This window comes from Ictidomys tridecemlineatus, unplaced genomic scaffold (assembly GCF_052094955.1).
Source record: "Ictidomys tridecemlineatus isolate mIctTri1 unplaced genomic scaffold, mIctTri1.hap1 Scaffold_48, whole genome shotgun sequence".
NCBI lineage: Eukaryota > Metazoa > Chordata > Mammalia > Rodentia > Sciuridae > Ictidomys > Ictidomys tridecemlineatus.
In genome coordinates this window covers 554,849-582,843 of record NW_027523119.1, presented here as the reverse complement: position 1 = coordinate 582,843, position 27,995 = coordinate 554,849, and the positions used below count along the sequence as shown (strand labels likewise).

General features: G+C 39.7%; 2 protein-coding genes across 2 annotated transcripts in view; both read left to right on the top strand.

Annotated features, from left to right (window-relative positions):
- Positions 1-1,509: 1,509 nt before the first annotated feature.
- LOC101957227 (chromodomain-helicase-DNA-binding protein 1-like) lies at positions 1,510-27,861 on the top strand. Its single transcript, XM_078036765.1, has 11 exons — positions 1,510-1,616; positions 3,059-3,090; positions 10,664-10,745; positions 11,808-11,970; positions 15,313-15,405; positions 16,696-16,792; positions 18,723-18,796; positions 20,068-20,178; positions 23,286-23,400; positions 24,187-24,339; positions 27,724-27,861. The coding sequence occupies exons 4-11, from the start codon at positions 11,919-11,921 to the stop codon at positions 27,725-27,727; spliced, it is 699 nt and encodes a 232-aa protein (XP_077892891.1). The 5' UTR covers positions 1,510-1,616; positions 3,059-3,090; positions 10,664-10,745; positions 11,808-11,918; the 3' UTR covers positions 27,728-27,861.
- The window catches only part of LOC144373752 (transport and Golgi organization protein 1 homolog), a 77,247-nt gene continuing 77,011 nt past the window's right edge, over positions 27,760-27,995 (top strand). The window contains exon 1 of the mRNA XM_078036764.1: positions 27,760-27,889. Within this exon, the coding sequence (XP_077892890.1) occupies position 27,889 (1 nt within the window). The 5' untranslated portion in view covers positions 27,760-27,888. The remainder of the gene's footprint in view (positions 27,890-27,995) is intronic.

Genomic DNA, 27,995 nt, shown 5'->3' with positions numbered 1-27,995 from the left:
TCCCCTCCAATGCTCACTATATATATAAACTTTAAGCTGGAGCAGCGGTGCACATAGGCTAGTCTGATCATATGTTGAAGCCTCCTTTACTTAGGCCAGATGTACCTCATCAATCTTGGCATTATTCAGAAACAATGCAACCACTTATATAAGGTCCCCTGAGATTCATCACTTCTCTCTCTTGGGCAAACAAATCTGTTCCTGGTATATTCCTGAACGAGAAATATGAAACTAAAATCAGTTTCCTGGAGGTATCCTCCCTATAATCTCCTTTGTCTCAGTCATTGAAATTGTCCTACTGACTTCACAGAGAGCCAGCAAATTCCACTTGTCCTTTGCCTTTCCACCTCTACTTTAAATTCTCTAAAAATATACCAACTCCAAGTCTGTTTTGGTAAAAGGATGTTTAGAAATTTTGCATCTATATTATGAATGATATTGTTTTATGATATTCCTTTTTTATACTAATTTTGTCTGGTTTTAGTATTTGGGTAAAGCTGGCCTCATAGAATATATTGAAAAGTGTTCCTCTTCAATTTTCAGCAAGAGTTTATGTAAAATTGTTCTCATTTCCATTTTAGATGTTTGATAAAATTCACTAGTGACTCTAAATTTATTTGGTAGACACTTCTGATTTGTGGTAATAAAAGACAAACTTTCTCTAAATTGCTTCTTGAATTTGATCCTTAGGGCATATTTTTTCCTCAGAAATAGCACAGTATTTGGGGATGCAAGCTCTACACGTGTTTTTGTTTGTTGAGAGCAACTTTAGAGACATAAGTGTACTCAAACATGTCCTGAAGTATGCACATTTGGCTTTGCAAAGTTTCATTTCATACTCCTACTTCTTGTGATAATGATTTATTGTCTGTTTTCTGCATTTGAATATGTGTTGTAGATATATGCATGTACAACTATGGCATATGGATCTCGCTATACAGTATGATTATAATGCACCCATTATGAAAGACCAAAGGTTGTATCTGTTTTGTTCACATATAACTTGAGCTTAAAACTTGAGCCAGTAGAAGGCACCCTCTAAATGGTTATAGAAAGAGGGAGAAAGTTGGGGAAGAAGGAAAGCACTCTCATCAGAGCAGCCGAGCCAAGGGCCAAGGCTGTGATGTGCGGGTACTGTTTGCTGTCAGGTCTTAGCACTTCTGGCTTAATAGTTTCAAAGTACTCCTGCTGTTTTCCAACAGGTGTATTGGTTTCATTGATTTTTGTTCTTTCCTGATGTTTTTCCCTTTGGTTCAGTTACATAAATATTGTGCCTCATTGCTCGTTAACTCTTGAAGTAATTAAACACTATCAATTTCCTTAGCAAAGACACTGAGCTTACCTGATGTCGTTCTAAGAACGTACTAGTTTCCTAATATGTGGAAGATTGTATGGAATTTCTTTATAAAGCAAGTCATGTATAACAGTTTGTGTTCTCTGCCTATGGTTGTGGGAACTTTATGGTTGTGTCTCCTGGAAAGGTGATCAAAACTGCCTGCTTTGTTTCAGACGATTGCTCTCCTCATTTACTTGACGGGAAGGTTAAATGATGAAGGACCATTTCTGATTCTTAGTCCTCTGTCTGTTTTGGACAACTGGAAAGAAGAAATAGAAAGGTACAGAGTAGATGTAGCTGAACTTGTATTGTTTATGTTAAGATATTTTTCTAGATGATGGATAGAAGATCATAAAGCAAAATCTTGTCATATTCAATGATTTTATTCCAGAAAGGTTGAACTGAAACAGTGTAGGCAAGACACAAGATCTGATAGGGGAGGATCCAGTGGGTGTTACTGTTACCCTTCTACAATTTAAAGGCTAGTACTTATTCTCAGTAAATTTTGCTGATGTAAAGGAGAAACTGTCCTTCTCACAGTAACATAGGAAGTAACTAAAGTGAGAAACATCATTGCATTTTTAGTTAGCACAAGACCCTCTTAGACCTGATCCTTCTCCCTGCTTAACACAGACCTTATCCTGGGGTTTAACCATTATTCTAGGTACAGTTCTGTGACCAGCACCTAATGAATGGCGTCTGCACACTGCAGTCCGTCCATGACATGCACACACCATCTCATGGCTGTGGCATTTGGGTTCATCTGATTCTTTCCTTGGATTTAGATTTGCTCCAGGTCTTTCTTGTGTAACATATGCAGGGGACGAGGAGGAAAGAGCCCATCTTCAGCAAGACCTAAAACAGAAGTCATGTTTTCATGTGCTGCTGACTACTGATGAAGTATTCATTCGTTTCTCCTAACCTGGGACCTTAGAAGTTGTAGAACCCACTGAATTATATTGACTTTTTTTTTTTTTGAGAGCACACATTTTTCTAGGAGGACATCCACCTTCATCACATTGTCAAAGAGGGACTGTGACCAAACGAAGTGCAGGATCACTGTGCTTCAAGGTAGCTAGACATATTTCCCTCTCTACTGGTGGATTAAGTGGAAAGCTTCCCAGAAAGTGGCACTTTAGCCCTCTTTGTTGATGAACAGGAGGAGTCAGGTAGCAGGGCAGAGGGTTTCATGTACAGAGGCATCATGTCTGATAACCGGGGGATAGGAATGCAGTATGCCTAGTTTCAGTCTTGTTTTAAATCCTTATCTAAGTAAGTCCTCCCCCCAGCTCTTCTTGGCTACTTAATATCCAACTTGTCTTGGTTTGAAGTCTCTACTTAACCATAACTTCTATCTGTTTGTGTGATAGTGCTACTTAGAAATTGTGCTTAGTTTTTAACTTAGTAAACAAGTTAAAGGCTTAGATCCTGTGGTTTAAGAGAGTTAACAAGAAATAATCAGAATTTAACAATACCAGTCTTTATTTTTTTAATTCTAACTTTTTTTTATTTTGGTACCAAGGAATGAACCTAAGGGTACTTAACCACTGAGCCAATCCTCAGCCCTTTTTGTTTTTGAAGACAAAGTCTCAGTAAGTTGCTAAGGCTGGCTTTGAGCCTGCCACCTTCCTGCCTGAGTCTACAGAAGCTGCTGGGATTCAGGTGTGGGCCACCATGCCCAGCAATACCAGTCTTTTTAATGTGTCTTCCTTAATTTTTCAGATTTGCTTGAAAGATGCACCGTTTCTAAAATCGTGAGTATACTGTACCTTGTCAGAAACTGTGCTGAATGTGTGGAAGTCTTGTCTTTTCTTACATTTTTTTGATACTTGGCCTCTTTCCTGATATGTCTGGTCTGTCTTTGGGTCCTGTGGATGTATAGGCAGGCATGGTGGGAATTCTATGATCTAACCTCTACTCATTAGCTCTGTGTTATTGGGATGGTTTCTTAATTTCCATCAACTTCAGTGTCCTCATCTGTAAACTGGGGGTAGTTACCTTTTTTACTTTGGATGACTGTTGTGACAACTGAGATTAAATCTACATGGTTGATGTTTAGCAGATTACTAGAGATTTATATTACTAGCAGATTTTTATCATTTTTTGGTTTTATTTTGGTACTGGGGATTGAACCCAGGAGTACTCTACCACTGAGCAACATCTCCAGTCCTTTTTATTTATTAATTTTTTAAATTTTGAGACAGGGTCTTTCTGAGTTGCCAAGGAAGGCCTTGAATTTGTAATCCTCATGCGTCAGCTCCCAGAGTCTCCAGGATTACAGGTGGACCACTGCATCCAGCCTGGAAACTGGATTCTTTACACTGTAACTTGCACAGACACGTTCTCAGGACTGCTGCTTGAGATTTCACTGTAGTATAGGAGCCTTTTCCTGGCAATTACCAAGCAGCAGTCAGTGCTGTAGAACTGACTATTTGGAAAAGAAGCTTGAAGTATACTTGTAATTTGTCCATTTAACTATGTCTTGTTACTGGGGATTGAACTCAGGGGCATTTACCACTGAGCTGCATGCCCAGCCCTTTTCATTGTTTATTTTGAGATAGTCTCACTAAGTCGTTGGGACGGGACTCAAATTTGCAATCCTCCAGCATCCCAAGTAGTTGTCATTGTAGGTGTGCCCCGTTGTACCCTGTGTGCATCTTTCATACTCAGAAGGTTTTGTTCTCAAAGGGCCTTATCAATATTTTAAATATTTTTTCTCATCCAGATTGTTGTGAATGAGTTTCTGTTTTACTCTTACTTTGATGACTGGGCCCAAGATTTTATGATTCCCTCCAGTATTTTGTTTTACTTAATTTACATTTAAATGAGCATATGATGTGTTCCCTCTTTTTCTTTCTTTTTACTTTATTTCATTTTATGTCGTGTCACGTTATTTCATGTCATTTCATTTTATGGTTCTGGGCATTGAGCTGAGAGCCTCCCAACTGCTCTTCCACTCAGTCCTTCCCCCAGCTCTTCTTGGCTACTTAATATCCAACTTGTCTTGTTTTGAAGTCTCTCCATGGAAAGGGAGAGTTACTGGTAATAACCAGGAAAGTAAATTATAGCGCTGCCCCATGGTCTGTACAATAGAGGGATGAGGAGTACAAAGATATCCATGAAACATGGTACTATCTGGCAGGTCTCAGAAGGTAATAAGATTGGGACATAAATGTTCTTGGGTACTTTATGTAAATTGTCCCATTTTGGTTTCATGAAAATCCTAGTAGGCAGAGATTATTATTCATTTTACAAATGAGGAAATTAAGGGATTAAGAATCCAAGTAAGGCAGAGCAGACATTCAAACCCAGCACTTGGTGCTTTGGGCCTCTTTTTTTTAATGTTTATTTTTTTAGTTGTAGTTGGACACAATACCTTTATTATATTTATTTAGTTTTATGTAGTGCTGAGGATCAAAACGAGGGCCTCGCACATGCTAGGCAAGTGCTCTACTGATGAGCCACAGCCCCAGGCCCTGGACCGTGTTTTTAAGAGAGTGTCTCTAAGTAGGTAGAAGCATTGAAATGTCACCTTATTCAGTAGAAACACATTTTTACATTTCAGTCTGTTCTGAATGCATTTCTGGGTGGATTTAAGAGCCTTAGTAATAAAGAGACATTTATAATATTGACTCATATCAAGAATCCCAACAACATAGTTGTTTCTTTTAGTATGTTTGTTAATGTTATATTTCTCCATTGCTATATTTTACATTCTGAAAATAGGCAATGTGATAAAATCTGCACTCAAGAGGTTTATGAAGGCCATTTAAAGTTGTATGTTATCGCCATGAAATATTGAAATCTTTTGGACAACAGACAGTAGACTTGTAAAATCTTGTATTGAGAAGATCAGGAGTTCCCTTGTTGAACTCTCCATTCTTGTGTTGGAATTCCCTCTACTTTCGTTTCCGGGAAACAATCTTTAATTTCCTTTGATGAGTGATTCAATCCACTTTCACTCATTGAACCAAAATCCACTTCACTTAGCCTTTTGCGTTAAATAAGCATTTTTAGATGTTTGTGTATATACATATCTGTGTCTAGTCCTTCCAAAGGAATAAGACCTAGTCTGTTTTGAGTGGAACTATACTATGAACGCTCACCACCTATGTCATAACTACTATCCAACCTCATGGGGACCCTGTCTCCTTATAATCCTAAATATATCCCCTGCTTATTCTGCCCAGTGCTCTCCTTGGACTTCCTGCCCTCTCTTTGGATCCCCAGTTCAGTCTTCTCCTACTCCACTCTCATTAGCTGAGTGTCTATCTCTGGCTCTCTTCCTCTCAATTTTCTCATTTTTTCTTCCTCTGAGGAGGAAGGCTTCCTTTTTTTTGTTGTTGTTTTTCTGCAAATATTTATTGAATCATGGTCCAGATGAGGCCATAGGGATAGAGAAGATTAAGACATTGACCTTGACTTTCAGGGGTGTGTGGTCTTGTAGCAGATGCAGACAAACAGAAACAAAGGCAAAAGGGTGGCATGTGCTCACCAGTAGGTAGAGTGCCAGTGTATTTATTAACCTGCCCACCGCCTATACTGTGAGCCTCTGTGATCAGATTTCCCACATTTAATTCCTTCCCTCCAAAATTCCTCTTACAGTGCTTGTGGGACACAAGAACTGTGTAAACATATTTATTAAATGGTTTAAATAAGAGGGAAAAATGGGAGATGCTTAAAAAAGAGTTGAGTAAAAGTGAGGAAGAAGATGATATTATTAACAGCTAGTACTTATTGAGATTTACTGCTATAGTTTGGATCCTATATATCTCGCAAAGGCTCATATGTTAAAGTCTTGGTCCCCAGCATGAAACTGGTGAGAGTGTGTGGAACCTTTGAAAGGTGAGCCCTCATGGGATGTCTTCTGGTCATTCATTGAGGATGTGTCCTTGTAATGGGTAGCAGGGATCCAGCCTCTTCTTTGCTCTCTCTGTCCCAGCCTTGAGATAGCTGGCTTGCTCTGCCATGCCCTTCTGCCATGGTGTGCTTAACAGCAAGGGGTCCAGCTGATGGTGGACTGACCCTCCAAAATTGTGAGCCAGAGTAAAACTTTTTACTTTATAAACTCATTATCTCAGCTACTTGTCACAGTAGCAGAAAGCTGACCAACACATTCATTATGGGTTAATTATCTTTCTTTGTATTAGTTTTTTTATTTATGTATGACAGCGGAATGCATTGCAATACATATCACATATATAGAGCATGTTGTTTTCATATCTCTGGTTTTATACACAGTATATTCACACCATTCATGTCTTCATACATGTACTTAGGATAATAGTGTCCATCACATTCTATCATCACTTCTAAACCCATGCCCCCTCCCTTCCCCTCCTACCCCTCTGCCCTATCTAGAGTTTGTCTGTTCCTCCAATGCTCTCCCTCCCTACCCCACTAAGAATCAGCCTCCTTATATCAAAGAAAACATTCAGCATTTGGATTTTTGGGATTGGTTAACTTCACTTAGCATTATTCTCCAACTCCATCCATTTACCTGCAAATGCCATGATTTTATTCTTTTATTGCTGAGTAATATTTCATTGTGTATGTTTGCCACGGTTTTCAATCCATTCATCTACTGAAGGGCATCTAGGTTGGCTCCACAGTTTAGCTATTGTGAATTGTGCTGCTATAAACATTGATGTGGCTGTGTTCCTGTAGTATGCTGTTTTTAAGTCCTTTGAGTATAGACCGAGGCGTGGGATAGCTGGGTCAGATGGTAGTTCCATTCCCAGCTTTCCAAGGAATCTCCATTCTGCTTTCCATATTCGCTACACCAATTGCAGTCCCACCAGCAGTGTATTTTCTCCCACATCCTCGCCAACACTTATTGTTGTTTGTGTCCATAATAGCTGCCATTCTGATTGGAGTGAGATGAAATCTTAAGAGTACTTTTGATTTTTATGTCTCTAATTGCTAGCGTTGATGAACATTTTTTTTTCATATATTTGTTGACTGATTGTATATCATCTTCTGAGAAGTGTCTGTTCAGGTCCTTGGCCCATTTATTGATTGGGTGGGCTGGTTGGTTGGTTGGTTATTTATTTATCTATCTATCTATCTATCTATCTATCTATCTATCTATCTATCTATCTATCTATCTATTTATTTATTTTAGTGTTTAGCTTTTTGAGTTCTTTATATACCCTAAAGATGAGTGCTCTGTCTGATATATGAGGGGTAAAGATTTGCTCCCAAGATGTACACTCTCACAAATTGTTTCTTTTGCTGAGAAGAAACTTTTTAGTTTGAATCTGTCCCATTTATTGATTCTTGATTTTAATTCTGGCACCAAAGGAGTCTTATTAAGGAAGTTGGGGGATAATCCCACATGATGGAGATCAGGGCCTACTTTTTCTTCTATTAGATGCAGGGTCTCTGGTTTTATTCCCAGGTCCTTGATCCATTTTGACTCGAGTTTTGTGCATGGTGAGAGTTAGGGGTTTAATTTTATTTTGCACGTGGATTTTCAGTTTTACCAGCACCATTTGTTGAAGAGTTTATCTTTTCTCCAGTGTGTGTTTTTGGTACCTTTGTCTAATATAAGATAATTGCAATTTTGTGGGTTAGTCTCTGTGCCCTCTATTCTGTACCATTGGTCTACCAGTCTGTTTTGGTGCCAATACCATGTTTTTTTTGTTACTATTGCTCTGTAGTATGGTTTAAGGTCTGGTATAGTGATGCCCCCTGCTTCACTCTTCCTGCTAAGGATTGCTTTAGCTATTCTGGGTCTCTTATCTTAGCAGATGAATTTCATGATTGCTTTTTCAGTTTTTATGAGGAATGCCATTGGGATTTTGATTGGAATTGCATTAAATCTGTAAACTGCTTTTGGTGGTATGGTCATTTTGATAAAACATTAATTCTGCCTAACCTAGAGCGAGGTAGATCTTTCCATCTTCTAAGGCCTTCTTTGATTTCTTTCTTTAGGATTCTATAATTTTCTTTATACAGATCTTTTACCTCTTTCCTTAAGTGGATTCCCAAGTTTTTTGTGTGTGTTCTGGGGTTTTTGTTTTGTTTTTGGTTTTGTTTTTGTTTTATTTTTATTGTTGTTGTTTTGAGGTTATTGTGAACGAGATAGTTTTTCTCATTTCTTTCCAGAGGCTTTGACACTGATATACAGAAATGCTTTTGACTTATGATGTTGATTTTATATCCTGCTACATTCATTTATTTACTAGTTCTAGAAGTTATCTGGTGGAACTTTTAGGGTCTTCTAGGTGTAGAATCGTATCATCATCAAATAATGCCAATTTGAGTTCTTTTCCTATATGTATCCCTTTGATTTCTTTCGTCTAATTGTTGTGGCCAGTGTTTCATGTACTGTGTTAAGTAGAAGTGGTAAAAGAGGGCATCCCTGTCTTGTTCCAGTTTTTAGAGGGAATGTCTTCAATTTTTCTTCATTTAGAATGATGTTGGCCTGGGGCTTAGCGTAGAGAGCCTTTATGATGTTGAGATATGTTCCTGTTATCTTTAGTTTTTCTAGTGTTTTGAACATGAAGGAGTGCTGTATTTTGTCATATGCTTTTTCTGCATCTATTGAGATGATTACATGATTCTTATCTTTAATTCTATTGATGTGATGGCTTACATTTATTGATTTCTGTTGAACCAACCTTGCATCCCTGGGATGAATCCCACTTGATCATGGTGCACAATCTTTTTGATGTTTTTCTATTCCATTTGCCAGAACTTTATGAGAATTTTTGTATCTTGTTCATTAGAGATACTGGTCTGAAGTTTTCTTTTTTTGATATGTCTTTGCCTGGTTTTGGAATCAGGGTGATATTGGCCTCATAAAATGAGTTTGGAAGTGCTCCCTCTTTTTCTATTTCCTGAAATTAATTAAGAGTATTGGTATTAGTTCTTCTTTAAAGGTCTTGTAGAACTCGGCTGTTTATCCATCCAGTCCTTGGCTTTTCTTGGTTGGTAGACTTCTGATAGTATCTTCTATTCCGTCATTTGAATTTTTTTTTAAGAGAGAAAGAAAGAAAGAGAATTTTAATATTTATTTTTTAGTTCTCGACGGACACAACATCTTTGTATGTGGTGCTGAGGATCGAACCCAGGCCGCATGCAAGCCAGGCGAGCGCGCTACCACTTGAGCTACATCCCCAGCCCATCGTCATTTGAAATTGATCTGTTTAAATTGTGTATTTCATCCTGATTGAATTTAGGCAAATCATATGACTCTAGAAATTTTTCAATGCCTTTGAGGTTTTCTATTTTATTGGAGTACAAGTTTTCAACATCATTTCTGATTATCTTCCTGTTTGTCTGTAGTGTCTGTCGTGGTATTGGAAGGAAGGCTTCCTTTTTATAGGCCAGCCTTTACACAGACGTTTGTTTTAATTTTTCAGGTATTGTCCTTCCTTACCCACTTTTTTGTTTGACACACTTAGTTTTACAAGTGCAAAAATAATGCAGTGGGATTCCATAATGTTTACCAATAAAATTAAAAACTTAAAAGTCTTATAACGCCCACTTTATTATCTTTTGCATGATTTTCACATTTTTAAAAGGATATTCAATATTTATACCTTTTTCATTATTGTATTTTGCAGCTACCATTTATCATTTTATCACCTATTATTAGATAGTTTATTTTCATTTTTTGTTATTTTAAGTTAATGCATCTAGAATATCATCCAATCTTTTTCCATATTTTGGATTTTTTAAACAGCTTTCCACCAGTAGCATCTGTTAAAAATATGATTCTAGTACTGAAACTTCTTGAGAAATTGCTCTTGTGACATACCATACTATAAACTTGCTGTGGCAGCAGCCCCCAGTGACCTCCACGTTAACAAGTCCAGTGGCTGCATCATCCTGGACATCTCCGTGATCCTGTTCACCACTCTCCCATTTTAAAGTCCTACTCCTTTAGCTGCTGTGACATCACTGTCTCCTGATTTTTCTTATGGGTTTGAATCTCTGCTCTGCTCTTATGATCTTTACCTAGTTACCTAGCCTTTCAGAGTTTTAGTGTCCTTGTTGGCACGATTATGGTTACTTGTCTTATTCCTTGGATTAAATTGCACACAAAGCCACAAGCACAATGTCTGTTACAGAGTACAATATGATAAATGTATCCTTCCATTTCTGTCTCTGGCTCCTTACTTTCTGCATAGAGCTCTCTCATATGAGGGGAAAACAAAGCACATGGTAACCTTTCCAGATAGGAAGGTCATGATGCCAGGTATGCTTCTATCAGAGTGGGCTGTTAGTTTTTCTAACAAGTCATAATTGTATAGTAAGATGTGATTGTGAAATATATTTGAGCTACATGAAGCTGAAAGTTTGGATTTTCTCTCACAGCTTCTCCTAGAGTGTTCTTGTTGTGGATGAAGCCCACAGATTGAAAAGCCAAAGCTCTCTGCTGCATAAGACACTCTCAGAGGTAAACTCAAAGGATAGTCTTAGTTTTTACACACCCCCCTTCCTTTTTTAATAGACTTTATTTTTTAGAGCAAGTTAGGATTACAACAAAATTGAATAGAAGGTAGAGAGTTCCCATATATCCCCTGCCCCTTTACAAGCCTAGCTTCCCCCATCTCAGCCTCTCCCTGAAGAGAGATGTTAAAACTAATGAAACTACATTGGCACCGCAGTGTCACCAGAGTCCGTAATGCTGGATTCACTCGCTGTTGCATGTCCTGTGAGTTTGAACAAACAGGTGATGGCATGTTTCCACCCTATAGTATCATGCAGAGCAGTTTCCTGGCTCAGAAATCCTATACCCATCTGTTCACCGTTCCTTCTCCCCTCTAACTCCCCTTTAAAACCACTTAGTTTAGTCTATACAGAGCCAACTAAATTGAAACTTTATTATTATTATTCTAATTTGTAATATATGATAGCAGAATGCATTACAATTCACATTACCCATATAGAGCACAATTGTTTATATCTCTGGTTGTACACAAGTAGAGTCACACCATTCGTGTCTTCATACATGTACTTCGGATAATGATGTCCATCTCATAAATTAAAACTTTTGTATTAAGACTTCTGCAGAGCTAAATAAACCTATTTTGGAGGGCAGTGACAAAAGTAGTATTTAATATGGCTAATTACTATTCCTTTCTCTTTTATATAGAAGATAACATTTACTAAAATCTAGTTATCAAATGAGTCAGACCCTACCCCAATAAAATGCATTGTATTTTTGGAGATGTTTCAACTCTCTTTTGAGTGCTTTTAATTTTTCTCTCTCTCTTTTTTTTTTTACAAATAAAGATCTTATACTCCTGTCTGCAGTTGTAGATGCATTGGATATACCTTATGCCTCCCCCAATTTTAAATAGAGTGTACAACTTGAACCTGAGCCTTCTGATTTCATTTGCCTTGGTTCATTGTGTTATATCATGTCCCTCTGTCTTCAAATAAATGTTGTGATGGGTCATTTGGTTTTGCTTACCAGTGGTAGAGATTTTTAATTGTGTTAATTTACATATTCTAGTTCTCGGTGGTCTTCAGTCTCCTGTTGACTGGAACTCCTATCCAGAACAGCCTCCAAGAGCTCTACTCTCTCCTCAATTTTGTGGAACCTGACCTGTTTTCCAAGGAACAGATGGAGGATTTTGTTGAACGTTACTGGGATATTGAAAAAGAGTCCAAATCAGGTTAATTCCCATTTAGCAAATTATCCCCAAGAGATCTTGACACAGAAACTTCCCTAATGCATAAGAGTTGTAGATTGAAAAGGAAGAGAATCAATAACTGGAGAATGCCTTCCAGGGAGAAAAACCACCACAGATATAAGGCATATGATGGTCCCTCATGTGGTATCCACTTGTTTGCTATCCATGACTCTTACTTGTTTGTTACATGATTCTGCAGTGGGGCTTATTGGTTCACTTTTGGAAAAAGTAGAAAGTACCCACTGATATGTGTGCTTTTTTAAAAACCAACTTCAAATTTTTTTTTCATTTTTTTTTCTCTTTGTGGTATGGAGATTGAACCCAGGGGTGCTCTACCACAGGGATACATTCCCAGTCCTTCTGTAAAAAAATGGAGACAGGGTCTTGCTCAGTTTCATAGGCTGGCCTTCAGCTTACCATCCTCATGCCTCAAGTTCATGTTACCATGCTGCTTCAACTTGTAATTTATAAAAATTATAGACTTTGTTAACTTTCCATGCCACTTGCCAGTGGAGAAAAGTAAGTGCATGCTATAGACCCAGACTACTGTTAAGAATTCTACAACACTGCTGTTTTCTTTTAACCAGAAGTTCGAGATGATTGGGATGTGGAAGGGAAAAGGGAAGCCTTCATTCGTATAACCGTAGCTTTTTCTTATACCTTTGCCACTCTGCCTTGTGGAACATTCCCATAATATCTGAATACCCTAGGATGATTGTCCAAAACAGATGGCAGGGGGCCTCCCAATGATTATGTGTGTGCTGGTTAAATATGAGTTGCAGAGGGTTCTTAGAGCAAAAATTCCCAAACCACAGGGTAAAGATGACCAGCAAACCTGCTCTGATTGATTACTCCCATGTTTAGAGTTGTCAGATATGGGACATCTAATTACAAATGACAAGGGACACACTGGTACTGAAGAGCTATGAATTGTTTATCTGAATTTCACATTTAACAGGTTGCTTGTATTTTTGTTTTCTGTTTCTGGTTTTCCTACATGATGTATACTTCCAACTTAGTGTAGCTTTTGAAGTCTAAGATGCCTGTAAAAGAACAAGGGATTAGAAGTTTTTAAAAATCCACTTTTAATGCTCGCCATTTTCACATTCACTTGTGTGTCCATGGATAAGTGGTCTGATTTCTCTGAGCCTCACTTAACTGTCATAAACATGGAGACAGTATTGCTCACCCTGCATTTCTACGCTGTATGCTGATCAGTGAGATGGAATGAAGAATACCCTGGAAAACAGTGTCTTGAAAATGAGATTATTCCTAAGAAGAATCCAGTTCTTTGAGTGTTGTAGTTTGGGTATTAAAAGCCAGTAACAAGTCCAGAAGGAATAGGAAGAAACCAGGATAGGGAGAAATGATTGGTCCTCTAATTATGGTGGTTCAGCTTATAATTTTTTGACTTTACCACTTTACAAAAGCAGCAACATTCAATAGAAACTGTACTTTGAACTTCAAATTTTTATTGGTGTACCTATTTGTACCTATGTTTGAGGTACATATTTATACCTGTTGATGTTTTGCATAGTGATCACTTAGGTCATTAGCATATCATATAGCAAAACCTTTATCATTTCTTTATGTTGAATATATTCAAAATTCTAGATTCTAACTGGTTTAAGATATAAAATGCATTATTGTTAGTTATATTAGAATGTTCAATATAATCATCAGGGAAATGCAAATCAGGAACATAATGGGAAACCTCCCCCCCCCCCCTTAGAATGGTTATTACAGACACCAAACGCTGGCAAGGCTGTGGTGGAAGTGGAACTCTGAGACACCCGGGTGGGAATGGAGATGGTATGGCCATCGTAAAAACCAGGATGGCGTTTCCTCAGAAAACTAAATAGAACTGCTGTACAATTCAGCAATCCCATACTGGGCATATAGTCGAAGAAGGGGATCGACATGTCAAGAGATGTCTGTGCTCCTGTGTTCATTGCAGCACTCTTAACAGTACCCAGAGTGTGGAGCTCACCTAGACGTCCATTAGCAGATAAAAAGGAAATGTGGTGTAGATACAGGATGGGATGCTCTTCAGCCATAAGAAGGCATGAGTTTCAGTCTTTTCCCAGACTTGGGATAGGTTGTAAGGTACTGTCCTGTGAGGCGGGGTGGCAGCAGCGAGGCACCACTCCCCAATGACTCAGCGACCCTGAGGGTAAGTAACTGATACCACACAGTGCTCTGTGTTGTCAGTTGTTTAGTCACAGGCATTCAGCACATTACATGAAGTATTCACAGTTTTTCATAGAAGAGGCTTGGGTTAGATTATTTTGCTGAGTGGACTAATGTAAGTGCTGAGCACATTTGAGGTAGGGTGGGCTGAGCTGTGGTGTTTGGTATGTTAGGTCCGTTCAAGGCACTTTTTACATCTAAGATATTTTCAGTTTGTGATGGGTTTATAGGAATGTAATCCCTTTGTAAGTCCAGGAGCATCTGTAACTGAAAACTTACTGTACAGACTTAGAACGCAGAATTAGCATGAAAATGAGGAAAGTGAGTTGCTCCATGTTCTCTAGTAGTTCGGCGCCTCTGCTGTATTTTTGTACCACACTCTTTTATGTTGTTTCCTTCCACAGCAAGTGAACTTCACAACCTCTTGCAGCCGTTTCTGCTGAGGAGAGTGAAAGCAGTGGTAGCTAAAGAACTTCCCAAAAAGACAGAAGTAGTGATATACCATGGCATGTCAGCATTGCAGAAAAAATACAAGGCTATTTTGATGAAAGACCTAGTTATTCAGAGGACACTTGGTCCATTAAGAAACTAAATGGGGATGTGATTTTTGTGCAGGGAAATATTTATGATTACACTCACTTTGTGTAGCAAGAATATAAGGTAGAATTTTGTATTCTGAATGATATGCCAATCACCTGATGTGGAACAATAGCAATGTTAAGTGTAGCTCAGACTTGGTTGTTGCATGATGGAATTTCTCTTTTTCCTCTTGCATGGTTTTTCTTATGCCTGCAATATAGCAAACACTTTTGTCTACTCATGATTTTTATCCTCTATTTGCTTTTTTTTCTCCCATCTTAAAACCACAATAGCAGTTAAAGAAGAAATTTTAGAAGTTTACAATTGTTTTAACAAAGCACTGCTAAGTTCACCTTGTAGACTTCCTTCTCAAAACAAAGTGAGGAGTAAGAAAATCCCATATGGATATGATTTTAATTCTCAGTGCAATTGATTGCCATTTGGGAGGGTAGTATAAACTTGAGGGAAATACTATGAAATGAGAAAGGTTATGTTTGTGTTTTGTTTGTGTTTTGATTTGTTAGTCCCTTTTCCTCTCTATCTTCAAAATTTCAGATGCATTTGAAAATGAGATGGCAAGGAAAGTTAAACTTCAGAATATCTTATCCCAGCTTCGAAAGTGCGTGGATCACCCGTATTTGTTTGATGGTGAGCCAGTGTCCTGTTTCCCCCCATTATTTTTCATTAGTAGTTCTGTAACCAAAATCATAGCCAGAGTCTTCAACAGAACTGCTGCATTTATGTGTCTACTCTGCTTCTTCTCATTTTCTGTATATTAATGATATCTCGTGTTATTCATACTGAAGATTTCTTCACATGTCCCGTAATATTCCTTAAGCTGCTTTCCTTTTTCTCTCTTAATGCAGGATCCATTGCATTTGCCTGGACTCTACTTTTCTGCAATCTAGAAATGTTTCTAAGATTTTTTGGAGGGCAGGGAGCTTTTCTTTCTTTCATGATAGTGACAGTTGTGGAGAGGAAAACTGGCAGCTTTACAGAATGGGTCATAATGGCGATTCATCTGACCCTTCTTTAGGATTGGATTTCCTTTCGTCTTGAGCCCTCTTGGTCACTACGCCCAGTTCTCTGTGTTCTCTGTGATGCCCAGGCATTGTCAGTTCACGTTTCGTTAACCTCTCAGATCCCTTGACACAGCAGATGGCTTCCTCCTTGGGATGCTCTTCACTCAGCTTCTGGGGTAGCAGTTTTTCCTGCCTTTCTTCCTGTCTGCATGCTCCTGCTCTGTGTCCTTTGCTCTCTCCTTTCATCCTAGTGACTTCTGTACATGTCCCTCTAAGCACTGCTCTTGTTGCCACAAATTTATGTGTAGTGTTTCATTTTCATTCCCATTGGGGTTTTTGGATGCACTCTGATGGCTGGCCCAGGAATTCCTTAGTGTAGAAAGATTGCAAAAGGTCTGCTGTACTTGTTTTAAGGGGTCTGCCAAGTACCATTAGGAGCTGTTTAAAAGTTTAACAGAACTTTAATCAAGTGTACATTAGAACTTTTTTTTTAATAGAGAAGGGCCATTAGGAACATAGATTTTGAAGGACATCTTCCAGAATATTCTGACTGCCGCCTGTACCTTGAGAATCACTTTTATACACACCTAAGCCTATTTCTTGATTTCTTATCTAGAGTGAGAGCCTTAGAATTTTCTTTGTGGATCTTCTTGATCTCTGGCATCTTCCTTTCCCTCAGTTTCCTAAAGAGTGAGTTTGTTTCTTAGATAAATATTTATTAGACTTTTTGGATGTGCCAGGCTCTGCAGTTGATATTAAGCAAATAATTAGAAAATGCCTCAAATAGGTGAGACTGAAGGGCCTACTGCATTAGAAAGAGCTTGGGCTCTCTCTGTTGCCTACCTATTGGGTTTTCTACTTAAGAATTTTCCCTGACTCAGGGCACACAATTAGGATTGGGCTCTCTGCTTTCCAGGTGTGGAGCCAGAGCCTTTTGAAGTTGGAGACCACCTGATTGAGGCTAGTGGGAAACTTCACCTGCTGGATAAGCTGCTGGCATTCCTGAATTCCAGGTAGGAATAGGTTGACATGTACTGCTCTTGGGGAGTGACTAGTTCAAACCTGAGTAATGAAGAACTTACTGATTCTTGAGACTGATTCAAGTTCCCTTTTTTAGAAGCCTGGAATTCAGGGCCTACTTTCTCTGCAACTGTACACCCACCCCATTCTATCTCATCCAACCCCACTCCTCCACCTTGATCCTTTCTTTCCTGAATTCCTGCAGCATTTAGGATCCCAGTCCAGGACTTGGCAAGCCCTACCTTACTCTGCTACCTTGTTGATCAATGTATGTTCACCTCATCTGTCCAGCTATGTTGGTTGCATCCACAAGGATGAGTCAACATTGAGCATTTCTTTTAAAATTGCCTGCTGGTTCCTTGAATTGAACTGACACATAATAAAGGTTGAGTAAACACTGGTTCTTGTTAATCTTTGGGATTTGATTTAAACTCAAGGCGTAGTTGGGGAATACTCTTTCCCTGAAATGCAAGTTGGGTATCAGAAGATGACATTTGGTTAGTGTTCAGCAGCCTGGTATCCAGCATGTACATCTTCATCACCACAGGAAAGGGGGAGTCTAGGAAAAGACAAGAGACTCAAGAATTTCAGAATTGTGCCTTTAGGATGATTGCCCCAGGTGTGGCCTGAACTAACTTAAAACTTCAGATTTGTCAAAATTGCCCAGTCTTTTGCAAATTAAATAATTGCATGTCCTGGGGCTGGAGTTGTGGCTCAGTGGTCGAGTGCTTGCCTAGATAGCACATGTGAGGCCCTGGGTCCAATCCTCAGCACCACACAAAGATAAATAAATAGCTCAGTGACTAAGCACTCGCCTCACATGCGTGAGGCAGGAGATTCGATCTTCAGCACCATGTACAAAAATATAAATAAATAAAACAAAGTTATTATGTCCATCTACAACTAAAGAAATTAAAAGAATAAAATAGATAAAGGTATTGTGTTCAACTATGACTAAAACGTAAATATGAAAAATTGTTAATAATCATAATTACATGTCTTACTGTATTTTATGGCCTTTGACGTATCTACCATAAGTGTGTGTGTTAGAGATGGAGAAGAACCTATAGATACCTTCCATCCAAGTTTTTCATGACCTCGAAAGGTCACGCCCAATGTCATATAGGTAGTAAGTGGCAGAGAGAGATAAGAATCCAGGTACTCACCTTCAAACTCAGTGCTTTTTCCAAAAATATGGGGCTAGAGTCTGGCCGATGTTCTCCCTAACTCTTGGTCTTACTCTCCTGGCAACATTAAGGTAAGTTCGTTTTCTTAGAAAAAAAATTTTTTTGACAGCATTGTCCTTGTTTGTTCAGGCAAATTTAAAACAATGTCTGATGATAAGGGCTGTCACCCTGATTTTGTTTCTTCTACATTATTTTGAATTATCCTTTCCTTTATTCACACTCTATATGTAAGTTTCTTGTGTACCATGGGGGATTGCTTCTCTAACATGATGCTTTTCGACTTTTCTAGATGGTAATGACTTGTACCGCCAAGTGGGAATAGCAGTAGATAGCCTTCCATAGCTCTTCAGGATCTTGGGGAGTGGGTGCACACACATTTGTACCTTGCCTTTACTCTTCACATGTATATTTATTTTACTATTGAAATGAAACTTCTGTCTTCATTGAGTGAAGTGATATTCCGGAAAGAGGATCCTTGGTTACGACAGGGCTTCCACACTCCCTGGTGAATTGACAGGTGCCCTGGGACTGCTCTGAGGGATGCAGCTACATGGGGAGGCACTTTGTCTTCTTGTATAAAGTATTCAGAGTTTCTGAGAAAGTTACAGGACATTGATATTTCTACTTTAGCATTTCCCTTATGTGTAAAGTTATCCCCTTTGGTCATGTTGCCTGAGGGTCACTCCCCGTAAACACTACTAGAGTTGGCAGTTTCTCCTTTTCTTCTTCTTGCCAGGGGCCATTGCGTCTTACTCTTCTCTCAGATGACCCAGATGTTGGATATTCTCCAGGACTATATGGACTGCAAAGGTGACTCCCCTTGGCCACTACATCATCTGAGAGTCATAAGGGGTGTGGGAAGGTTACCGAGGAAAAAGTTAAAGACAAAGAAGGTGAAAAGGCTGAGGAGAGGGGACAGTGGTGTGTGAAGCAAGATCAACAGCAGGGTAGAGACACATGGGCAGAAGTAACACCCACATTCTCACCAGGTGATGTAGGTGATGGGTATGGAGCAGACATTGTGAAAATGTTGAGTGGCTTCAAAAATGTGTGAGTCGAGTTTCAGCGACAAACACTTGCAGCGTCTCTTGACAGCTCAGCAGTTGTGTACTTATGCAGGATTAGTAAGAAAGGGAAGATAGATAGTATGGAGATCCCACAAATCAAGCAGAGGGAGGGTGAGAGCAGTTATTTCTGTGACAATAGGGGATGTAGGCAGTTACTTGAGAACTCTGCTTAATATATAATAAAATTGATGTGGGATAATGGGACAAAGCTTGATTTTTTGAGCCTGTGGGAGAGTATCAGCCGCAGAAATAACTGTTTTAAAGTTTAGTTGGGAGTGGTCTCTCAGATCTACTTGATGCCCCCCAAGTACTGCAGTAACTGGACACTTCAGCTACTGGCACATTGAGGAATCTCGAGTACCAAAACATGAATTGAGATTATAATTCCCCTTCCTGACCTGATGCGTGGTGACAAGTGGAGAGCCCTAGAGCTTCACTAAAAAGCAGGTGCTGGGTCATCAGGCAGGCTCCCAAGCGCTTGTCTTACTGCTTGCCTAAGTCAGGATTGTGTCTCAGTAGTCACCAACTGCCAGTGTGTGGATATTTAGGGTGGCCTGGGAAGAGTCAAAACCAAATATTACCTATGCAAATGCCAAAGACTTTGGCTGCCTGTGGTTTTAAAACCCAGGATAGTGTGTTATGGTGATTTTTTTGGTGAAGTGATGAATTTTTTTTTTATTGGTTGTTCACAACATTACAAAGCTCTTGACTGAAGTGATGAATTGTTCCCCTAAATTTAGATCTTTCAGACTGGGGTTGTGGCTCAGTGGTAGAGCCCTTACCTGGCATGTGAGAGACACTGGTTTGAATCCTCAGTACCACATAAAATAAGAAACAAGATCAAGTTATAAAACAATTGAGATTTTTCCTTTGGGCTTTATTGAAAGTAGGGCAGGCTTGGGTGTGGAAAGGACAAATAGGCATTGGCTTAGGAATGACTCGATTATTTTATTTCCTAAGAGTCCTTGCAAAGAGTAAGGACCTGTGTGTGGTTGTTGTCTTCTCTACGTAAAGGCTACAGCTATGAGCGTGTGGACGGTTCTGTGAGAGGCGAAGAGAGACACGTGGCCATCAAAAGCTTTGGACAGCAGCCCATCTTTGTTTTTCTCCTGAGCACCAGGGCAGGTAAGCCTATGGGTGTTGAGGAAGCAGACAGTCATCCCACCACTGGTACATTTTCCCCTAATTCTCTGAAAGGAGAGGTTCTTACCAAGGAGTATTGAAAAAAGAGAGAATCGAAGCACTTACGTAGCCTAGTACTGGACTTCTCGTGTGGAGCTCTTTTCTGTTCAACCTGTGAAGCTGTGATCGTGAGAAGGGAGGCTGAAACCTGGGCCTGTTGGAAAGTAATTCTAATCCACTTAGACCACTGACCAGGAACGTCCTGTTTTGTTTTGTTTTTAATTTGGGGGAAAGTTTTATTCACATTCATTCATTCTCCTTTCTAGCCATGAATTTGGAAAATAAGATAATCTCTTTTCTAGTTTCCCTTCCTCCAGGAGTACCTCTGAAAGAGTGTTATAAAGTTTAATAAAGATTTATTTAAAATGTGACTAGAGTGAAACTGACAGCTATTTATAATTATTATGGTATTGTCCATATGACTTAATCATAAATAAATGACACTTGTGGTTTTGCCAGTTGCTTTCACATAGTATTAAATAATTTGAAATCGGTTTGGGGAAATGGAATTTTTCTTACATTCTGAATCAAAAAACCCTAAATTAATTTTGAATTCATAGTCTGGGTTTCATGATCTTATTTTTTTGATGGTAATCCTGATGGAATAGATATAGGAACACAAACAGGAATTGTGTCCTTGATGATAAAGAGATTAATGTCTTTATGGAATGAAAGGTCATCCTTATGTAGAAAGCACTTAGTAAGTGCTTTGTACTATATGGGTCTATAAAAGAAGTGTTAGATATGACCCTTGAGTATCAGGAGATCATTTCTCTAGTGTGTGTCTTAAAGCCAATAATAAGATACAATCAGATTCCTTTGGTCCAGTCTCTTCCCAGGTCATATAACACACCCTGTCATTCAGTCCCATTGTCTCATGATTAGTCTTTGGGGAAGCTCAAAGGATGTGGTCAAAGGCATGGTCAGTGTTGGGAGAGGAATTTTATTTATGTGTTTAAGATTTTTGTTTTTTAGAGGAAGAGAGAGAATTTTTTTAATATTTATTTTTTAGTTATCGGCAGATACAACATCGTTGTTTGTATGTGGTGCTGAGGATCGAACCCAGGCCACACGCATGCCAGGCGAGCATGCTACCGCTTGAGCCACATCCCCAGCCCAAGAAAGATAATTCTTATGGAACACAAACACATTTTCAAATGATATGACTGCCTTGATAATTAGCATACAGTGGACAAAAAGGTTCTGGAGCCTGGCACATTAGTGCATGCCTACAGTTCCAGCTACTCAGGAGGCTGAGGCAGGAGGATGGCTTGAGCCCAGGAGTTCAAGGCCGGCCTGGGCAACACTGTGAGACCCTGTCTCTGTCCCAGGAGTAATGACCTCAGATTCTGGAATATGGGATGGAATCCTGACTGTTTTATCTTCTAGTGGTGCAACTTCAAATAAATCCCTTAATGTAGCTGTTTCCATTTCAGCATCTGCAAAATGAGAATAGTGCTAGCAAGGACACAGGGTTGTTGTGAGGGTTAAAAGAGTCAACACATGTAAAGTGCTTGGCAGTAGTAAAATAGAAGTGTAGCTCTTATTATTGGGTATAACTTAGCCTTTCTCCGTATTCAGTCATTAGTATTTCTTTATTCCAACTTTGATTTTATAGGAAGACTTCAATGAGAACGTTCCTGCCTGGCTTGTCTTACATCCAGCCAGGAGTTAGTAGTCCTGTAGAAAGGAACCCTTCATTCAGTTCTTGGAACAAGCCCTTTTAGGCCTGTTTTAGCAATGAGCTCCAACGACCCTGGCTAGAGTGTGTTCTGTACAGTTTCCACATTTATCAAAGAGAAGCCTGTGGTTTGCTTCTTAGTACTCTAAATTTCTGAACCCAAAGTGCTCTTTTGGCCTTTTCCTGCACCATTGGAGAAAGACCAGAGAGTTGTTGCATTGAGTGTTCTTGTCTTGAACTGATTTTACGACATCTTCTTTGATCAGTGTGGAAACCAGTACAGGAAGACACTCTCAGGTTTTCTCCACTCAGAGGCAGGTATCATCTGCTCTAATCATAGCTAGTGTCAGGTCTTCCTACCTTGTTGAAGCTGCAAGTGTGGTCATGTGTGTTTCTTACTGCCCACTGCAGACCTCTCGTTGTTTTAAGATACATTTTTAGTTGTAGATGGGCACTGTTTTAGTCAGCTTTTTCACCTCTGTGACCAGAACCAACTGTGGAGGAGGAATGTTTATTGGAGGGCTCATGGTTTCAGAGGTCTTAGTCCATAGAAGGCCGACTCCATTCCTTGGAGCTCCAGGGGAGGCAGCATCATGGCTGGAGAGTGTGACTGAGGGTAGCAGCTCACATCATGATCAGAAAGCAGAGAGAGAGAGACTCCACTGTCCAGATACAAAATATATACCCCTTATCCATGTGCCTGCTGAACCCCTTTTTCCAGCCACACCCACATGCCCCAGTTACCACTCAGTTAATCCCATTAGCAATTCATTCACTGATTAGGTTAAAGCTATATCCCAGTCATTTCTCCTCCAAACCTTCTGGCATTGTCTCACATGTGAGCTTTTGGAGGACACCACATCTAAACCATAACAGATGAAACCTTTATTTTATTTATTTTTATGTGGTGATGAGGAAGGAACCCAGTGCCTCACGTGTTCTATCACTTGTGTTTTATCACTGAGCTACAACTGCAGCCCCCAGACCTCTTATTTTTGGAGCTGTTTTCTGAAAGAACTTGTGTCCTTATTCACAGACTGTTTGAAGCAAAATCCAATCAAGGTTTTCAAACAAATATTAAATGTCTTCGTGCAATTAACTTAAGCATCCTTTTCTTCTGCTTACTTCTCATTCTGTTATATTTGATAATTAAATTTTCCCAGTTCACGCAATGAAAGGTGAGGTAGCACTTTTGACCACTGTAGGGTGGTCAAAACCTGAAGTTTGGGGCAGAAATTTCAGTTTGAAGGATGAAACCAGTCAGTTGGACTGATTTCAGATTTTCAGTAGGACCCAGTCCTGCCTTGTGTGTTTTCTAGTTCCTTATTTGTGTGTTGCTGATCATGCTCCTTTTTTGTATGGTTTTCAGGTGGAATTGGCATGAACTTAAAAGCAGCAGATACTGTTATTTTTTCTGACAGTGATTTTAATCCTCAAAATGACTTGTGGGCAGCTGCCAGAGCTCACCGAATTGGCCAGAACAAGTGAGTGAGTTAGTCATTGGCACCTTTCTGCTCTGTTGGCTTGCAGCTGTGGATTGGGGAGGAAGGTGGACCATGTAGTCCTGACAACAGTGCCACGTTGGAGTTAGAGTCCACTGGGTTTGAACCCTGTTGTGCTGCTGGCTTGTAGAATCATGTTGGGGGATCAGTGGTCCCATGATCAGTTCAGACTCACTTTGTTGAAAAGAACAGTTAAATTCCAAAATGATTAGAAGAAACTTAGAATTTATTTAGTTCATGTTTCTCACGTTAGATCCTAATTCAGTTTAAAAATGAAGTTAAAGCCAGTGGGTGCACATGCCTGTAATCATTATCGGCATGGGAGACTCAAGCAGGAAGATCAAGTTTAAAGCCAACCTTGCAACTTACCTAAACCCTGTCTCAAAACTTTTTTTTAAGGCTAGGATTATAACTTCATGGTAAAGCTCTCCTAGGTTGGGTTCCCAATATCACAAAGAGGAAACAAAGTTGTGTTCAGCTACCCTTTGACTTGAGGTAACATGCCTGCCAGGGGTTATCCTGGCTACAGATGAAGGCCCAATAATGGTCACTTCATCTTCCTTCCTCTTCCTCTTTTGGGGAAAAGTTCAGACAGAAGTTGAGGCCAGATTTCTCTAACAAATGCTCAGGTCCCAATGAGCAGTGTCCTTTTCATTGTTCCCTGAATGTGTCATTTGGTTTTGCTTCCTTTTGGGTGTATTTTCCTGGCATGCTTTTTTCCCCAGCTTTGCAGACTTCTAACACTGCTCTCATTTGACTCCCGTACAGGGCTGTGAAAGTGATCCAGCTGATTGGCCAAGACACTGTGGAAGAAATAGTTTATAGGAAAGCAGCCTCCAAACTGCAGCTCACCAACACAATCATAAAAAGAGACCATTTTACTCTGGGAGCCCAGAAACCTTTGCCTGATCTGACCTCCAGGTAAAATGTGTTCTTTTTAGAGTCTCATGATTTATAACCAGTACTATCTTTGGATGAGAATGCAAATAAAAGATGAGAATAAAATAAAAGCATTAACCACCCATTGTTGCAAATTACACATTTTTTTCATTGGCCTAATTCTTACCCTCTCAGTACCTAACTACATGCAAGGTGCCATACAAGCTAAAAATGAGGGTGGCATTTAAAGGCAGAGAAAATAGAATAAAGAGAATGAGCTTTGAACCATCTAACTTGGATTGAAATTCACATCTTATCCCTTATTGGATGTATGACTTTGAGCATGTAACTGAACATCAAGAATCTAATCTCTTTATGGCTTCTAAAGATGAGTGTGCCACGAGTTACCTCAGAGAGAATTTGTTTAAGTTAAAAAAAAGGAAGAAAAAAATTTTTCTTCCTTTTTTTTAAATCAGTGATGATTAGTTCCATAGCTCCTCTTTAATCCCAGACGCTTTGAGTAGTGACTTACAGTACTCATTCAATACTCAGAGATGAGTGAACAAGATTAGGAATTCAAAATTATGCCATAGGATATAGGGATGAAAGCACTAGAGTTAATTTGTTGAAGAAGGAAAAATTAGATGAGAGTCAAATGCTGTCTTAGAATATCCTAGAGAACTCTCTTTTGGTAGGAGGTTTAGAGTTATTCCTTAGCAGCAGCCTTTGAGATAAAATTGAACCTATATTATAATATACCCCAAGTCCTTCTGAGGGATTAGATGCAGAGAGATCAACCCCTAGTATCTAGTATGATTCAAGCATGAAGAGAGTAATAAATGTCTGAGAAAAGGTAGTAGCTGTGGGAAAGTCTGCTGTAGGAAACTGCAGAGAAATGACAGGAGTTGGCTATTGTTTTGAGGCAGGCAGTGTGAGAGAGCAAGTTCCAAGATGGCTTTAAGCCTTTAAGCCTGAAAGATGAGAGTAGAAAGTAGGAAGACAGGGATAGAAATTAGAAAGATGAAGATAATGTAGGCTTTAGTCAACAGAATTTGTAGTAAAAATCAATATACATTATTGTTAGAGGGAGACTCAGAAAAGAAAGGAATTAGAAAAATTTGCAAGAAAAACCAGGCTTTAAAAGGATCAGCTTATCAAACAAAAAATTCAAGAGGTATATGAAAGGGAAAAAATTACACAGTATTACAAGCACAATCATCAAATTTACAACTAGCCCAAGCATGAGTGTAAAAATGGCAGTTTTATCACATCTGTATCTTTACACATCAGCATTGCAGACAGGGAAGGCGCTGTTTTTGTTAGGGAGTCACTGACCTGCAGGAAAGGGTCACAGATTTGGGGGTACTAGAACCCGAAAGAAGAACCCTAGGTTTTGTTTGTTTGCTTGACTTTAGTTTATCTTAGAGAGTAACTGGAGTCTTTGGCCTTTTGTGTTTTGAGTCTTCTGCATGCTCATCTGTCATGGTGGCCGGGCAGGCTGTGCATTTTATTTTCACACTATTGAAGAGGCAATTTCAAATGGAAGGTGAAAGCTTGAGAGAGAGGTGCATGTACACTGTAGGTGTCTAAATATACTTCTTTACAGGACCTTGGGAGAGGAGCTCATCATGGGCTGTTGTGAAGGCACAGGCGTCAGGAGTTAGAGGAGATGCTTCCCCAGTGGAGGGAGCTCCAGGCATTCAGTCAGGGGTTTCCCTGTGGCATTGGCTGCTAGCACATCATTGTGAAATGCACAGGCACAAACTCTGCCATGGGACCAGATCCTGGGGCCAGTACAAACTATGGGCTGGTGGAGAGGACCTCGGTGGGACTTCCTGCCCAAGCCATGGCAAGAAATCACACTCTGGTTCTGTCTTGATTCTTTCCTCCCCACCAGACTGTGAGTTATTTATGGTTGCCAGGAACAAGGGTGATAACTCACTGCCTTGTCTCAAAATATAGCAGGACTTTTTTTAAGTTATTAAAAGAATCTAATAGTAAAAGACGTGGTTCTGGTTTGATAAATCTAAGCAGTATAGAGCAGTGAAGTCCTGAAAAAGGAAAGCAGGTTCCTTGTCTTAGAAGGAGAACACAACAGAAACAGAGAACAGATAAAGATGCGGTGAACACTTATTGAATGCGTACTGTGTGCTAAGCATTGTGTGACGTGCACTTTTTCCAGTTGTTTTAGAAGAAGAATAACAAAAAAATGAGATAGACGTTGTCTTTACTTCCATCTTAAGAAATTTTCCAAACATCAGATTCATGACTCTAATCCGAGCACTCTTTAACTTCCAACTACATGCTCTTAGTTACTATAATAAAGTGGTTTTCATTTAAAAAATGGGTAGTTCCTTAAAGACATGTTGTGAGTGAGCAGTAGCGAGGGAAGCCAGGAGACATAGTCCAAGGAGTGGAAGAGGGAAGGGTCCCAGTATGGACTGAGCCTCATCATAAATACTTGGCTTTCTTCTGTTTTGGGTACTAAATGCCAAAGCCATTTGGCTTGGTTATATATATGTACACCAAAGTTAAATATAAATATAACAGGTATGGTTTTGCTTAGTTTTTGTCATAGTTTTCATCTCAGGTATTTTCAAGCTAAAGTTTCCAAGTTACAGAATAGGCAATCTAGAGATAATTAACCAAATCTAAAAGGGCAAAATGAAAATGAAGTCCCATGATGTGGATCCCAATTGGTTCAGAATTCCTAAGAGATAGTACTTAGGGAGGTGGAGAGTTGCAAGTAGCAAATGAAAGCCAGGTAACACTATCTAAGATTCTGGTTCCTGTAGCCATAGGAAGTAGGCTGAGTATATCCCCTAGGGGGAGCAAGAGGGCAGGATGGGGAGTGCCGCAGGATTATCCAGGGAGATTGAAATTGAGAAAGGGCTTTTGGGTCTGGTGATCAGGGTGGTTATGGTTTTGCCAAAGTGGGTCTCATAAACCACTGTAGTAGCAAAGCGGCTTGGCAAGGACAGGTGGCAGCTCATGGTGAGATGAGGTATTCAGTGGCACCTTCTCTTTATAAGAGTTTGGCAGTGGGAGAGGTAAGAAGGTAGCCAACAGGTTCTCTGAGTTCTCTCAGGACTGCTGGAAGTGCCTGTAAAAAATGCTGGTGAGAAGTGCTATAGAAGATGCTGGAATCATTTTATCTGCCCCCACTCCTCAAAAAAATTGGAGGCCCAAATTTTTTTTGGTATTGTAAATAATTGTCAAAGTCAACATCTCTGATCATCATTTATCACCTCTCTGCTTATTCCTCATCCAACTTCAAAACAGCCTGGCAGGTGTCATTTTTGATGGAAGAGAAGAAAGTCCATCAGGGAAAGAATTACCTGGTATCATTTAGACACTTAGCAAGTCACACATCCTCATCTGTGTTTTCATGAGAACTAACTGGGTCTCTCGTTTTCTTCATTCAAGTTGAGTGACATACTGAAATTTGGCTTGGATAAACTGCTGTCCTCTGAGGGGAGCACCCTGGAGAAGGGAGACCTGGAGTCCATCCTGGGAGAGACAGAGAATAGCCAGTGGGCCTCTGATGCCCTGCCTGCAGCTGGAGGAGGGATCAGAGAGCAGGAGGAAGGAAGTGAGTTGGGGTTAGGTGAGCCAGTGACTCCATCACCTCAAGGTAGGGTGTGAGTGAGATGCGTCCCCACAGGAAGTCTGGGACCTTTCTTTCCTACCCAGCCCTG

Excerpts from the sequence above, each read along its gene's own strand:
- LOC101957227 (XM_078036765.1), top strand. The coding sequence starts at position 11,919 with ATGGAGGATTTTGTTGAACGTTACTGGGATATTGAAAAAGAGTCCAAA. Across the intron at positions 16,793-18,722 it reads CTGGCATTCCTGAATTCCAG|GGGCCATTGCGTCTTACTCT; the intron begins GTAGGAATAGGT and ends TCTTCTTGCCAG. Across the intron at positions 20,179-23,285 it reads TCTCCTGAGCACCAGGGCAG|GTGGAATTGGCATGAACTTA; the intron begins GTAAGCCTATGG and ends TATGGTTTTCAG.